The following is a 15,032-nucleotide window of genomic DNA, read 5'->3' as shown; positions in this document are numbered from 1 at the left end:
ATGATTTTTTTATTATATTATGTTAGTCACCATACAGTACATCCCCGGTTTCCGATGTAAGGCTCGATGATTCATTAGTTGTGTATAACACCCAGTGCACCATGCAATACGTGCCCTCCTTACTACCCATCACCGGTCTATCCCATTCCCCCACCCCCCTCCCCTCTGAAGTCCTCAGTTTGTTTCTCATAGTCCATAGTCTCTCATGTTTCATTCCCCCTTCTGATTACCCCCCTTTCTTTATCACTCTCTTCCCCTACCGATCATCCTAGTTCTTATGTTCCATAGATGAGAGAAATCATATGATAGTTGTCTTTCTCTGCTTGACTTATTTCACTTAGCATTATCTCCTCCAGTGCTGTCCATGTTGTAGCAAATGTTGAGAACTCGTTCTTTCTGATAGCTGAGTAATATTCCATCGTATATATGGACCACAACTTCTTAATCCAGTCATCTGTTGAAGGGCATCTCGGCTCCTTCCACAATTTAGCTATTGTGGACATTGCTGCTATGAACATTGGGGTGCATATGGCCCTTCTCTTCACTACGTCTGTATCTTTGGGGTAAATACCCAGTAGTGCAATGGCTGGGTCATAGGGTAGCTCAATTTTTAACTTTTTAAGGGACCTCCACACTGTTTTCCAGAGTGGCTGTACCAACTTGCATTCCCACCAACAATGTAGGAGGGATCCCCTTTCTCCACATCCTCTCCAACAATTGTTGTTTCTTGCCTTGTCTATTTTTGCCATTCTAACTGGCGTAAGGTGGTATCTCAGTGTGGTTTTGATTTGAATTTCCTTGATGGCTAATGATTTTGAACATTTTTTCATGTGTCTGTTAGCCATTTGTATGTCTTCATTGGAAAAGTGTCTGTTCATATCTTCTGCCCATTTTTTGATTTGTTTATTTGTTTCTCGTGTATTGAGTTTGAGAAGTTCTTTGTAGATCTTGGATACCAGTCCTTTATCTGTAGTGTCATTTTCAAATATCTTCTCCCATTCCGTGGGCTGCCTCTTAGTTTTTCTGACTGTTTCCTTGGCTGTGCAGAAACTTTTAATCTTGATGAAGTCCCATAAGTTCATTTTATCTTTTGTTTCTCTTGCCTTTGGGGATGTGTCATGAAAAAGGTTGCTTTGGCCGATGTCGTAGAGGTTGTTGCCTATGTTCTCCTCTAGAATTTTGATGGATTCCTGTCTCACATCGAGGTCTTTCATCCATTTGGAGTTTATTTTTGTGTATGGTGTGAGATAGTGGTCAAGTTTCATTCTCTTGCATGTAGCTGTCCAATTTTCCCAGCACCATTTATTGAAGAGACTGTCTTTTTCCCACCGGATGTTTTTTCCTGCTTTATCAAATATTAGTTGCCCAAAGAGCTGAGGGTCCATTTCTGGGCTCTCTGTTCTGTTCCATTGGTCTATGTGTCTGTTTTTGTGCCAGTACCATGCTGTCTTTGTGATCACAGCTTTGTAGTACAGCTCGAAATCCGGCATTGTGATGCCCCCAGCTTTGTTTTTCCTTTTCAACAGTTCCTTGGAGATTCGGGGTCTTTTCCGGTTCCATACAAATTTAAGGACTATTTGTTCCAGTTCTTTGAAAAATGTCCTCGGTATTTTGATCGGGATAGCATTGAAAGTGTAGATTGCTCTGGGTAGCATGGACATTTTAACTATGTTAATTCTTCCGATCCATGAGCATGGAATATCTTTCCATCTTTTTATGTCTTCCTCAATGTCTTTCAAGAGTGATTTATAGTTTCTAGAATATAGGTCCTTTACGTCTCTGGTTAAGTTAATTCCAAGGTAACGTATGGTTTTTGGTGCTATTGTAAATGGGATGGATTCCCTAATTTCTCTTTCTTCGGTCTCGTTACTCGTGTATAGAAATGCAACTGATTTCTGAGCATTTATTTTGTATCCTGCCACGTTACTGAATTGCTCTATAACTTCTAATAGTTTGGGAGTGGCTTCTTTTGGGTTTTCCGTATAGAGTATCATGTCATCTGCAAAGAGAGACATTTTGACTTCTTCTTTGCCAATTTGAATACCTTTGATCCCTTTTTGTCGTCTGATTGCTGTTGCAAGGACTTCTAGTACTATGTTGAATAATAGTGGCGAGAGTGGGCATCCTTGTCGAGTTCCTGATCTTAAGGGAAAGGCTTCCAGCTTTTCCCGATTGAGAATAATATTTCATTATGCCCATTTTCTAAGTGAGGGAACTGAGGCTCTGGGAGTCAGTAAAAGTCTCCTCACTAATCTGGCTTCCCAGTCCTCTGGTTTTCCTGTCCTTGTCCTTTAATCTTTAAGTGCTTTTTTTTTTTTTTTAAGATTTTATTTACTTGACAGAGACAGAGAGAGAGCACACAAGCAGGGGAAGCAGCAGGCAGGGGGTGAGGGAGAAGCAGACTCCCAGCCGAGCAGGGAGCCCGATGCGGGGCTCGATCCCAGGACCCCAGGATCATGACCTGAGCTGAAGGCAGACGCTTAACCAGCTGAGCCACCCAGGCGCCCCTTTAAGTGCTTCTTAACAAGCGCGCACTGTGTCTTAACATCCAGCACGGTGGTGGCTTCGGCCCAGGGAGTGCTGGGGTTACTGTGACAGCAGCTGCCATTTCCCAAGCCCGGTGCTAAATATTCTTGGTACCTAACTCATATGCTTCTTCCTGCCCCAGCACTCTCGCCAGCCCATTTTCCAGGTGAGAAAATTGAGGGCCAGAGAGGTTAAGTGTCATGCCCAAGGTCACACTGACTGTTAAAGCCGGGTCACACCAACTGTTAAAGCCGGGCTTCGCCCTCTGGCCTGACTGAGATCACAGCTCTGCCCGAGGCCACAGCCAGTACTCAGTGGCTGCATTTAACCTGCACACATATTTTGTTTGGCCTGCGGGCTGTGGGTTGTTTCCTTGCTTTGGGTTTGGTTGAGTTGGGTAATTTGGCTCCTTTTGAAAGCCAGGCCTGAGCGGCTGTGCAGGGACCGTCAGCTAGAGTAGGTTGGGTGGCAGCTACCCCTGTAGACTGGTTGGCCTGGCTCCCTCTCAGCCGGGCCTCACTCCTCGCGTGCCCCGCCCGTCGCGCTCTTCAGTGCGGAGAGGTGGGAGCCTGTCCCACACCCAGGGGACAGATGTCAGAATCACCGGTGAGCCACATTACCTGGAGCATTTTGCCGTTTCTCTGTGTCGTGTGAGGGCAGGAAAGAGATCGAAAACTTCCATATCCCACTTTCCCAAAAGTGTCATCTGTGTCACACTGAACTACAAAGACTGTAGAATTAAGGTCAGAGCTGGGTTCAAGTGCCACTTCTGCTTTCTCACTTACGTGAGCAAGTCCATTCTCTTCTCATAGCCCTGGTTTCCTTCTCTGGAGAAAGAAACAGCAGTCCCTGCCCTGCCCTCCGCCCTAGGTATAACCGCAGCCCCCGTGAGATCACGGGCAGGAGAGTATTTTGGAAACCAGGAAGATCACTTGTACAGGGTAGTCGGTGTCCTCAGCCAGGCTGAGCATCCCTGACCTCCGGGAAGCCTGGCTGGGCCCGCCGCAGGGAAGAGAGTCCACATTTTTAGGGTCTGCCCTTGTCTTTGGGGCCATATGATTGTATTAGGAAGGACAGAGCCCTAGGAGCTGGTCAGGCACGGCCCAGGAAGGGGCTTCCCAAGAGCTTGGGTGCAATTTGCAGGTGTCGCCCAGACCGCCCTGCCGGGCTAGCCCTCTCCTCATCTGGCCTTGTTCCCTCTGTGGAGGTGGGCTGTCCTGGGCCATGTCTACCCTCCAACCTACCTGCCCCAGGCACCTGCTAGAGGGCTTGGGGGTCAGGGGGGACTATGAAAGGATCATTTCATAAAGCCACCTGATCTGTGGGAGTCAGCTGACCTCACCTGCAAGATCTCTGCGTGTTTCCGAGGTGGGTTTGTTTGTCCGTCGCAGAGTTCACTTAGCATCTGCCCTGTGCCGGGGCTGCTAGGGGAGCAGGCGCTCCGCAGACAGGGTTGTTTATGGTCGAAGGAGCCTCCCTTGGCCTAAGCTCAGGACACTTGAGGGGTTGTGGTGGACGATGAGACTGGAATGGATATCTGAGCCTCCCACACCAGGATGGGGACTTTGGGCTTTATCTTGCAGGTAGTAGGGAGCCATTGAAGGTTTTTGACAATACCCTTTTAGCTCATGGGGGGAGGAGCAAGAGGCTGAGACCGAGTTTCGTCTGGGGTGTGTTGGGCTCGAGGGTCTGTGGAACATTCGTTGTTGCTATCTGGTAAGCAGCTATATGATTCTGGACTCAGAAAAGTTCTGGGCTAGGGTCTGTGATCTGAGAGTTGTCGATAATTAGGTAATGGAGGAGGCTTCTACATAGAACCCTGCAGAGGAAGGGGGGAGGGTGGAAAGTGGAGTGGCTCAGCCCTCTCAGATTACAGAGGAGCAGAGGGGAGCCAGAGGAGTCATTTGCTTCAGGCCTCAGTAGTAAGTGTCTTTCAGGCATTCGACAGATGCTCCTTGAATACCTTCTGTGAGCTAGGAACTATTCTAAATGTTGAGATACAGCGGTGACCCAAACACTCATGGAACTTACGTTCTAGTGGGTGGATTCAGAAAAACAAAGTAAACATGTCAAATGGAGGTAAATGCTGTGGATAAAAATAAAGCAGGGTGAGGAGACTAAGGAGTACTGGTTGGCATTTGCTCTTCTATATGGAATGGTCTAGGGAAGTCCTCACTGGTAATGTAACATGTGAGCCGAGACCTGAAAGAAACAAGAGAATGAGCCAGGCAGATGCCTGAGGGACGAATGTTCCTAAAAGTGGGAACAGTGAGTGCAAAGGCCCTGAGGCAGGAGTGTGCTTGGCATGTTGAAGGATGTGCAAAGAGGCTGGTGTGGCTGACGCTGACTGAGCAAGGAGGAGAGTGCTAGAGGACAACAGAGTGCAAGAGATGTGGGTGAGGGGCGGGGGAAAGATCAGGTGGGGCCATGCAGGTCTTTGGAAGGACTTTGCCTCTTAAAGGGGGAAGCTTTGGAGGGGTTCCAGCCAGGTGACATGATCTGACTTACATTTAACAGGATCACTCTGGCTGCGGTATTTATTTATTTTTTATTTTTAAAAAAAGATTATTTATTTATTTGATAGAAAGAGAGAGAGAGTGAGTGCACAAGCAAGGGGAGCTACAGAGGGAGAGGAAGAAACAGGCTTCCCACCGAGCAGGGAGGATTCCGGGATCATGACAGGAGCAGAAGGCAGACGCTTAACCGACTGAGCCCCCCAGGCGCCCTGACTGCTGTATTTAGAGCAGACTGTAGGAGGCAGGGCAGAACCAGGGAAGTTGGGAGGTGGTTGCCGTCACACAGGGGAGGGAGGATAGCGTCCCTGGTTGGGATCAGTGCTGCCAGTAGAGGGGTTGAAAAGTGGTTGGGCTCCGGATAGATTTCAGTGGCAGAGACAGAGTTTGCTGATGCCTGGACTGAGGAATGTAAGGGAAACAGAAGAATTGAGGAGGAGTCAGGATTTTGACCCAAGCGATGGGAAGCATCGGTGGAGCTGTCTTTAGGAAAAAGTGTGACGAGCGGATTTGAGGGGAGGAATAAGTAGAGTTTGGTGTGGACAGGTGAAATCAGGGCTGCCACGCGGACATCCACACAGAGTTCGGGTCGGCAGGATCAGCAGCCCTAAGGGCCCCATTTCAGCCCCTTCCCTTCCTTTCAGATTCTGGGTCCTCCTGTCCCTCTCTGGGCCCGTCTTCCTAACTCCCCCATCCCTGGCAGTTGATCTGGGCCGCTAGCAGCCTGCCCACATTGAGACTGACCGGACCCTCTGCCCCCAGGTTGTTCATAGGGACCTCAAGCCCAGCAACATCCTGTACGTGGACGAGTCTGGGAACCCCGAGTGCCTGCGCATCTGTGACTTTGGCTTTGCCAAGCAGCTGCGCGCCGAGAACGGGCTCCTCATGACGCCCTGCTACACTGCCAACTTTGTGGCACCCGAGGTGAGCGTTCCCGCCTCCTCACCTGCGAGAGTAAGGGGGCCCGGTGCAGGCGGCCTTGGCCCTTCTACCGAGGCCCCACATTGTCCAGGATTCCAGTCTGTATGGTCTTGGCTTCGGTACCGAGGGAGGATCCAGCCCACGGCTGGGATCCTTGTCCTACCCTTTGGGGAGCAGCACGCAAGCATAGGGGGCCACTTGCCGCTGCCCCTCCGACCGACCACCCTCCCCTGCGTTCCCTCCTGCCAGGTGCTCAAACGCCAGGGCTACGATGAAGGCTGTGATATCTGGAGCCTCGGCGTCCTGCTGTACACCATGTTGGCAGGGTGAGCGTCCCCTCTCCCCGCCCCTTCCTCCAGCCCTGCGTCAGGAAGGTCCGAAGATGGGGACGTGGCCCTGCCTTTGGGAGCCCCACATGGAAGGGGAAGACACCGCCCTGGAGAGTACCCGGTCTGAAGGGAGAAACACAGCTCCCCACCCCCACCCCTCACCCCAGGATGGAGGCCAGGGGCTGTACCCAAACTGGGTGGACTTTTCCCCAGATACACGCCATTCGCCAACGGACCCAGTGACACACCGGAGGAAATCCTGACCCGGATCGGCAGTGGGAAGTTCACCCTGAGTGGGGGAAATTGGAACACAGTTTCAGAGACAGCCAAGGTGAGTCTGTGAGGCGCAGCTCATTTGGGGTGGGGAGGCAGGGTCCCATTCCGGGGCTTTTTAGCAGTCCATGAATAGGTAAATGGCAACCTCGTTTCTGCAAGTGGAATGTTCCACAGATCCATGTTGCTATATTTCTCCAAGTGGAAGATTCCCAGGCGCACTGCCCTCCTGCCTTGTTTGGACAACTTGGTGATCATTCACGGCCCTTCCCATGTTCTGAGCCCTGCGGGGGGCAGAAGGCTGCATAATCACAGCCCTTGCCTTGTGGGAACTTGGTGCGAGGAGAGATACAGGCTTGCGTACGAGGAACAGAGATGCCAGGCAGCAGAGAAAGGAAGTCCTCCTCCAGGGGTGCAGGCATTGGAGGCATGGAGCAGGGCTACTGACCATGTCAAGCAGAGAGGCCTTCTCGGAGGAGGGAACATTTGAGCTCTCCGTATTAGCAAGGTTGCAGTTATGGGAACCTCTGTGCCAGACAACGGGTTGAGCCCTTAATAATAGTACCTCATATCAACTTTATCAGGTAGATACTGTTCTCCTCCCTCTTTCTCAGAGGGGAAACTGAGGCTCGGAGCGTTGAAGTAATTTGCCCAGGATAATCAGTTGATCAGCAGAAGAGTGAGGTTTTGAACCTGAGTCTGCCTGATCTCAATCTTAGGTTCTCCCCATCTTCCTGCATGGCTTCTAGAAGGTGAAAGAGAAAGGAAAGGACATTCCAGGAAGAAGTCCCAAAGAAGGGCATGTGCTTGGGCAGCCTTGGAGAGATGTGGAGAATGGATTACAGGAGCTATTGGAAGGGTTCAGGCTGGAGATGGTGGGAGATGGTGGGAGATGGTGGGAGATGGTGGGAGATGGTGGAAGATGGCCACTTGCCCATTTCTCATCAGTGGGGCACAGCTGTGTACTCCCCTGCCAGCCCCTCCCACCAACCCTCTTGTTTGCCGTGCTCCCAGGACCTGGTGTCCAAGATGCTGCATGTGGACCCTCACCAGCGCCTCACAGCTAAGCAGGTCCTGCAGCACCCATGGATCACCCAGAAAGACAAGCTCCCTCAGAGCCAGCTGTCCCACCAGGACCTGCAGCTTGTGAAGGTATGGCCACTCTGGGCTGCGAGGCCCAGGCCAGGGTTCCATGGGCAAGAACTTGGGTGGCATAGCCTGCAGATGCCACATCTATCTGTCCTCAGGGAGCCCCAGTCTAATATGCAAGGGTGTCAGCGGTCCTTGGGGGCACACAGGCTCTGACCTCCGAAGCCTCCGGTCTGATGGAGGAGGCAGAACTAATGACCGTGAAGGACCACCAAGGCTGGATTAACAGGGGGCTGGGTGGGTGTGGAACACTGAGAGTGGCCGGGGAGCACATGTCCCCGCTCCCGCCTGCACCTCCCACCGTTGTGATCTGACCTCCCGCCGTCTCTCCCAGGGAGCCATGGCGGCTACCTACTCTGCCCTCAACAGCTCCAAGCCCACCCCTCAGCTGAAGCCCATCGAGTCATCGATCCTGGCCCAACGGCGGGTGAGGAAGCTGCCGTCCACCACCCTGTGAGAGGCCAGGGCGTCCGGGCCGCAGGGTGGTGCTAGCTTGATGGAGGCAGCATACTTCCCAGAGGGAGCAGGCCTGAGTCACAGGGCCCCAGGGAGCGGAGCCCCGAGGGGCCCAGGAAGCGGCCAGCCCAGATCACCCCCACCGAGGGTGTGAGAAGTGCCTTCTCCTTCCCCAGGACGGACTCTTCTCAGCTCGTGCTCTGCTGGTTGAAATCAATTCACTGTACAAACTCATCTTTTTTTAAGGAAAAAATGGCATCAACCGCCATGGATTTTTTACAAGATCCATTTGCCTTTCTGGGAACAGAAATAGCCAGTGCAGCCCCAGGAGGGGCACTGAGTCACACCAGGGCTCTCTGCGGCTGCGAGTCCTCAGAGCTTTGGCGTCCTACCCCGGGGCACCCCACGACGGACCACCTGCAGCCCCGCACATACCTCCAGGGCAGTCCCGCACCACCTTCCAGAGCCCTCGGCTGTTAGCAGAACTTGCTCTATTCGCAGTCAGCTCCTTTTCCGTTCTGTTCTGCTGCGGGGGGTCGGTCTAAACCTCCTTCTGCTAGAAGAGAGGACCAGGACCCCGTGGCCCCCAGCTCAGGCACCAGCATCTACACCGGCTCCGCCAGTGGGTTCCTGCAAGGAGATTGGGCAGCCCCAGGAGGAGGGATCCAGAAAGCACTTTTGGACTGACTTGTGTTGGGAGTCTGCTCCAGGACAGAGTTCACAGGAGGCCTGTGGGGCGGGCCGAGAGAGGCGGGGGCTCTTTTTCATTTCCTCCTCAGCTGGTTACTCAGGGTTCCTCTGTCCATGGCCTTTCTAATAAACTTGCAGTTGAGTTGAAGCACGCTCGCCTCCACTGTTCATCCCCGCATTTCCCCTCTCTGCTATTGGGTGCTGAGGACTTTGGCAGCAACAAGAAATGGACCAGGGCCAATGAGCCCAGCTGCTTGGAGTTCGGGTCATTTGGGGAGCATGTGGGAGTCCCACCAGCCCTTCCTACACATTCCTGCCGGGAGATTCCATTATGGTATTAATAAGAGGAATGGTATTATTAGCCACCAGTGACCAAGTGCTGGCGCTGTGCCTGGGCCTGGCGTGTGTATTTCATTTAATCTTAACGCTGTGAAGTAAATGCTAGTCTATTATTAATTCTGTTCATAGAAGGGGAAACAGAGGCTCAGAGAGGGGAATGACATTTTGTCCACAATAAGTATTTTCTGAGCACCCACCTTGGCCCTGCTCCAGATACCGGGGAAGCAAGTAGAAAGCAAGGTCATTGTTTTCATGGGTCTTTCCTCCTAATAGAGGAGATGGACAGTTAGCAAACTGAGGTCAGCTACGGACGAGACATATGCAGAACTAAGTTGGGACATGAGATGGCATGGTCAGGAAGGCCTCTGTGGGAAGGTGACCCAGAAGCTGAGATTGAATGATAAGGGCTGGGCAGAGTTGGGAGGAAAGGAGGTGGGTGTGGAAACCTGTCTCCAAGGAGGATGTTAACAGCCTGGGCATGCTCACGGGGGACCAAAGAGAAGCCAATGTGGCTGTGATATCAGGGCCAGGGGTTTGCATGAGATGAGGTTGGAAAGGAAGGCGGGACTGGTCATGCTGGGCTTTGTGGCCCACGGTAGGGAGTTAGGGTTGAACTCCAAGTAAAATGTAAGCTCCTAGACGAACTTAAGCAGAAGAGTGGTTTGATTCACATTTTTAAAAGATGGCTCTGACTAATGTGTAGAGAATTAATGGGGGGAGGGGGAGGGGGCTACTGCAGTGGCTCAGATGAGAGATGAGGTGGCCTGGCCTAGGACAGTGGGAGAGGAGACGGGGAGGGAGTGAGCAGGTGGGATATGCTTTATAGGTAGAGTAGACAGCATTCGTTGGCAGTTCGGATAGAGGGGCTAAGAGAAAAAGGAGATTCTTAGGATATCTTCTAGATTGTTGACTTGAGCAGTTGAACGCTGAGGGAAACGTGGAGGAACAGTTTTGAGAATTCTGCGGGAGATACCTTTTAAATACCCGAATGGAGATGTCAACTCAGAGTTGTATCTAGAAGTTGGAGTTCTGGAGAGAGGTCTGGATTGGAAGTATCCATCTGGGAGTCATTAGCTCGGAGGAAGTTCATAGAGCCAAGAGGCCGGGTTTTTCCAAGTGTGGCCCACAGACCAGCAGCAGCAGCGGCATCTGGGACTTGTTCCAAATACGGAACCTCAGGCGCATCCCCAGACCTACTCTGTCAGAATCTACCTCCGAACAAGATCTGTGCATGGTTTGTGTGCGCACGGAAGTTCGAGAAGTGCTGTCGGGAGGACTGAGAGCAGAGAAGGAAAGGGACCGCCGTCGGGCCCTGGAGCATGCTAGCACTTAGGGCGGCGCAGAGGAGACAGCCCGTGAGCCGGGCCTGCCGGTCTGGCAAGATCTGAGGCCCTTTGAACCAGGGCCTCTGTTGCTGTTATTTCTCAGCCTCCCCACTTTGTAGGTTAGAAAGCCAGAGGCTTGGGGGTGAGTGAATCCTGTTAGGATGGAAGGAGTTTCCGACACAAGCCGCTGAGCTTCGCATTGGCCTAAGCTCGCAGGTTCTGAGCTAGCGGCCTCCGCATAGGAGGAGGGAAGGCAGTGTTGGGGTCCCAAGGGCTCAGGAGCCCTCCTGAACACCCACTGACGCACACAGTGCTGAGCCCCTGACCTGGGTATGTTCACTCCCCTGAGACTCAGTTTCTCCATCTGTGCAGTGAAACCGACATGTCCTGTCCTACCCACCACCCACGGTTGTCCACCCTGGACCTCTTCACCCGAGCTGGAGTCCTGAGCGTCATTCCCGACTCCTTCCCCCACTTCCCACATCCTTCTGTATCCTGGCGCCATCAATTCTGTCTCCTAAATATTTGGGGGATTTATCCCCTCCTCTCCATCTTCCCTGTCCTCATATTTTTGTTCTTTGCCATAGCCTACTAATCCCCTCCAGTCTTTTTGTGTCCCCAACATCCTCCGTTTGGAATTCCAGATCTGACCCAGCATCTGCGCTGGGGTGGCTGCTCACCGTCCACCAGATAGAGCTCAGGCTGACGGTCTCCCGTGCGATCCGGCCTCGCTGAGCATCAGCGCTCATAACATAACCTCGTACTGCTCACAAAACCTGAACTGGCTGTGCTTCTGCCTCCCCTGGCTTCTGCTGCTATGTGTTCTGGTTGACTCTTACTCATTCTTTAGGAAAATTTGAACGACACTCCAAGAAACCAATTAGCAGACCCCACACAGGCTTTGACAGTCCTCCTGTGGGATCCCCAGATACCCAGCTGCTCCACTTGTTTGTACATCACACTGTTTGGAAACAGCTGATGACGTCTTCCTCCCCTCCCCCACACCAGACTGTGAACTTGGGATATGGACTGTGTTTTGTTCATTTTGGGGTTTTTTTCTTTAATTTTATTTATTTATTTGACAGAGAGAGAGAGACAGCGAGAGAGGGAACACAAGCAGGGGGAGTGGGAGAGGAAGAAGCAGGCTCCCCGCTGAGCAGGGAGCCCGACGTAGGGCTTGGTCCAGGACGCTGGGATCATGACCTGAGCCGAAGGCAGACGCTTAACGACTGAGCCACCCAGGCGCTCCTGTGTTTTGTTCATTTTGTGCCCCAAGCACCTAGCACCAGGCCTTTTGGTCTTTAGCTAGCATTTTGGTCTTTAGCTAGCATTTGTTGACTGGGTCAGCACGAGGGAAAGCAGGAACAGTGGACCTGACAGTGGGTGGTACAGAGGAAGCACAGAAGCTACATCCTCAGAGTTGCAGGAGCCTAGAAAGGCATCTGGGGAGAAGGAAGAGACGCTGGTGCTCTGAGGCCCAGAGCAGTTAGTGGCTCGTCCCAGGCACCAAAGGGAAGATTCAAGAACCAGGAATTGGTGATGGGTGGGGCGGGCGCCATAGGTGTTTTCTCAGCAACTAAACTCTAAAGCATAAATTCTTCACCTCTCTGAGCCTCGGTTTCCCCACTTGCTAAATGGGATCACAATTCATGTCCATTTCACGGCATCACCTGAAGATCAATGAGCAAGTGAATGTGAGTATGTTCAGGAAGTTAAAAGAGCAGCTCGTACCGTTAAGCTTGTTCTGATTTTCACAAAATCAAAACAACTCCCCAAGAACTCAGTGGACTCCGGAAACCGTTCCCAGCTGCCAGCATCTCAGCCAGGAACTTCCTTCTCTGAGTGCTGACTCCCTAGGTAAAACCCACTAATCGAAATAACCTGTCTTGGAGGAAAAAATTGTCAATCCATATGTCCCTAAATTCTAGAGTCACTCTTCCCTTTAATGCTCAATAACAATCCCTGAGCTCCCACCCTGTAGGACACCCCTTCCCACGAGATATTGGCTTCCAACTATTAAACGAATATTAGGGGCGCCTGGGTGGCTCAGTCAGTTCAGGGCCCGACTCTTAATATTGGCTCGGGTCATGATCTCAGAGTTGTGTGAGCGTGGAGCCTGCTTAAGATTTTTCTCTCTCCCGGGGTGCCTGTGTGGCTCAGTTGGGTGTCTGACCCTTGGTTTTGGCTCAGATCATGATCTCATGGGTTGTGGGATCGAGCCCCACATGGGGCTCCGAGCTCAGATCCTCTCTGTCTGTCTGCCCCTCCTCCCCTCTCTCCCTCTCTAAAAAATAAATAAATAAACAAATACTATGTGGAGGTGCTGGACACCAAGTGTTTTCCATGCTTTACTTCACTTGATCCTCACGTGAAGGAGATATGATTAATTCCACTTCATACATGAGAAAATCGAGGCCTGGAGGTTGATTTGCCCAAGGACACGGGTGAGTGGCGGAGCAGAACTCAGAAGTCTGTGTGATTCTGAAACTCACTCAACGACTGTGTTGGCCCATTTCTCTGCTTCCGAGAATGCCCAAAATCTACTTAAATGTTCCACAGATCTGTCTGGTGTGGTCATAAACGTTGCTATAATATTGGGGTCTGGTCTCAATCAGAGGATGTAGCTGTTAGTTACATTTCCCAGCTGGCGAACAACAGAGAATGCGTGGGAAATGCGGGGAGTTTCCTATGCACAGTCTCAAAAGGTAGTGAGTTCCCCATCGCCTGGGCTGCACACACACAGCCTTGTCAGGATCTTAGAAGAGATTCTAAATCCCTAGCCGGGAACTGTTTAAATGGTCTTACACGTCCCCTCTGAGTCAGAGACTCATATTCTCAATTGTTGGCACAGGCACCAAAGTCCCTGAGCATTTGTTGCCTTTTACCCACTATGTGCCATGGTCTCCATGACAGTTTCTAAGACAAGCAACCTCAGATAAAAGGCTGGTTTCCTACATATGTTAGATACCCAAACCTTTGGTACGTTAGTTAACACTTGGATTTCTCTCACCCACCCCTATCATAAAAGGCCACCAAAGGACCTGCCAATCTGTGATTTGGCTATTCATGTAATGGCCATAACAGCAGGCAGGCTTTGTTGAGTTCCTTCGTTACCCTGAACACATATACACATCATCCCTAATGCATTGTCCTCTGTTTTTCAAAAGTTCGCAATAGGCCGTTTCGCTTTTACAAAAGAGCTACGTTAGTATCTGGTTTTGCTAACCGAAAGAAATCTGAAGAGGATTTCTCACCCCAAGCAGCCCCGCCAAGTTCCTCCCCAGGGAGCTCCATTCAGCATCAAGCCACCATAGCATTTCTTTTCTTTCTTTCTCTTTCTTTCTTCTTTCTTTCTCTTTCTTTCTTCCTTTCTTTCTTTCTTTCTTTCTTTCTTTCTTTCTTTCTTTCTTTCTTTCTTTCTTTCTTTCTTCTTTCTCTTTCTCTCTTCTCTTAAAGTAAGCTCTACACCCAACCAGGGCTTGAACTCAGGACCCCAGGATCAAGAGTCCCGTGCTGTACCAACTAAGCCAGCTACTGGATCTTTGAACTGTGTCTGGGAGCATCTGTGATTTATCTCAGTTTACTCTGAGCATCCGTTAGCGAGATGGGTTCTAAGGCATCAGAAAAACCTAAGAAAGGTTATTTTGGGGGTTTCGGGAAAGCTAAAAAATTTTTCCATATAAATGAATGTTAATTGCTTCACTTTATGTCATTTCGGCGTAGAGACGTTTTCATAGGAACACTGTGCTTTCAGACAGTCGAGGAAACCTGTACTCAAAGCAATCTCATGGGGTAGGTTTTATCACTTCCATCTTATGAGGCTTAGAGAGAAAACCCGCCCGCGGTCCCCCAGCAAGTTGGCGACTGAGTCATGTTTCGAACCCAGGTCTGTTTGGCCCCAGAGCTCATAGTACACCAGATACACAGGCTGCCCTCGTCCCGCAGTGACTCACAGAAATCTCACGGTCAAAAAACGGCTCTAGAGGGGCGCCTGGGTGGTGCAGTCGTTAAGCGTCTACCTTCAGCTCAGGGTGATCCCGGAGTTCTGGGATCGAGCCCCACATCAGGCTCTTCCGCTGGGAGCCTGCTTCTTCCTCTCCCACTCCCCCTGCTTGTGTTCCCTCTCTCGCTGGCTGTCTCTATCTCTGTCAAATGAATAAATAAAATCTTTTAAAAAATTACATTTCTTTAAAAAAAAAAAAAAAACGGCTCTAGAAGACTGAGACCCAATCTCCACCCACTACAGGAATCTCCCGTAGATGGTTATCTGGTTCTGCTCAGACACCGCGGATGACGGAGACTCCCCCACACCACGAGGCAGTCCCCGCACGGCTGGAAAGTTCCTCCACTTTGAGGTCTTCTGAGTCGCTTCTATTTCTTGGGGGGTTCCCACTAACTCCAAGGGACTCAGGGAGAAATGACTCAACAGTAGTAGGGAGAAATCTCAATGAGCACGCCCCTCGCCCCCCGCGAAGGAAGCTGCCACAGCGGGCACAGGGTTGGGGCTAAGG

At 51.2% G+C, this 15,032-nt stretch overlaps 1 protein-coding gene across 4 annotated transcripts in view; it reads left to right on the top strand.

The window, feature by feature from the left end:
• RPS6KA1 (ribosomal protein S6 kinase A1) overlaps nucleotides 1–9,269 on the top strand; it is a 39,486-nt gene extending 30,217 nt beyond the window's left edge. The window contains exons 18-22 of one of the 4 annotated variants that reach the window (XM_045782383.2): nucleotides 5,802–5,963; nucleotides 6,210–6,286; nucleotides 6,503–6,620; nucleotides 7,577–7,714; nucleotides 8,046–9,269. In XM_045782383.2, the coding sequence (XP_045638339.1) occupies nucleotides 5,802–5,963; nucleotides 6,210–6,286; nucleotides 6,503–6,620; nucleotides 7,577–7,714; nucleotides 8,046–8,168 (618 nt within the window). In that variant the 3' untranslated portion in view covers nucleotides 8,169–9,269. Of the gene's footprint in view, nucleotides 1–5,801; nucleotides 5,964–6,209; nucleotides 6,287–6,502; nucleotides 6,621–7,281; nucleotides 7,540–7,576; nucleotides 7,715–8,045 lie in introns of those variants that run through there. The other 3 variants (XM_045782381.2, XM_045782384.2, XM_045782382.2) reach the window with 3 other exon arrangements.
• The last annotated feature ends 5,763 nt before the right edge of the window (nucleotides 9,270–15,032 follow it).

Source organism: Ursus americanus, chromosome 33 (genome assembly GCF_024610735.1).
Source record: "Ursus americanus isolate L20-20 chromosome 33, mUrsAme1.1.p, whole genome shotgun sequence".
In the NCBI taxonomy this organism is placed as follows: domain Eukaryota; kingdom Metazoa; phylum Chordata; class Mammalia; order Carnivora; family Ursidae; genus Ursus; species Ursus americanus.
This window is presented reverse-complemented; position numbering and strand designations above follow the sequence as displayed.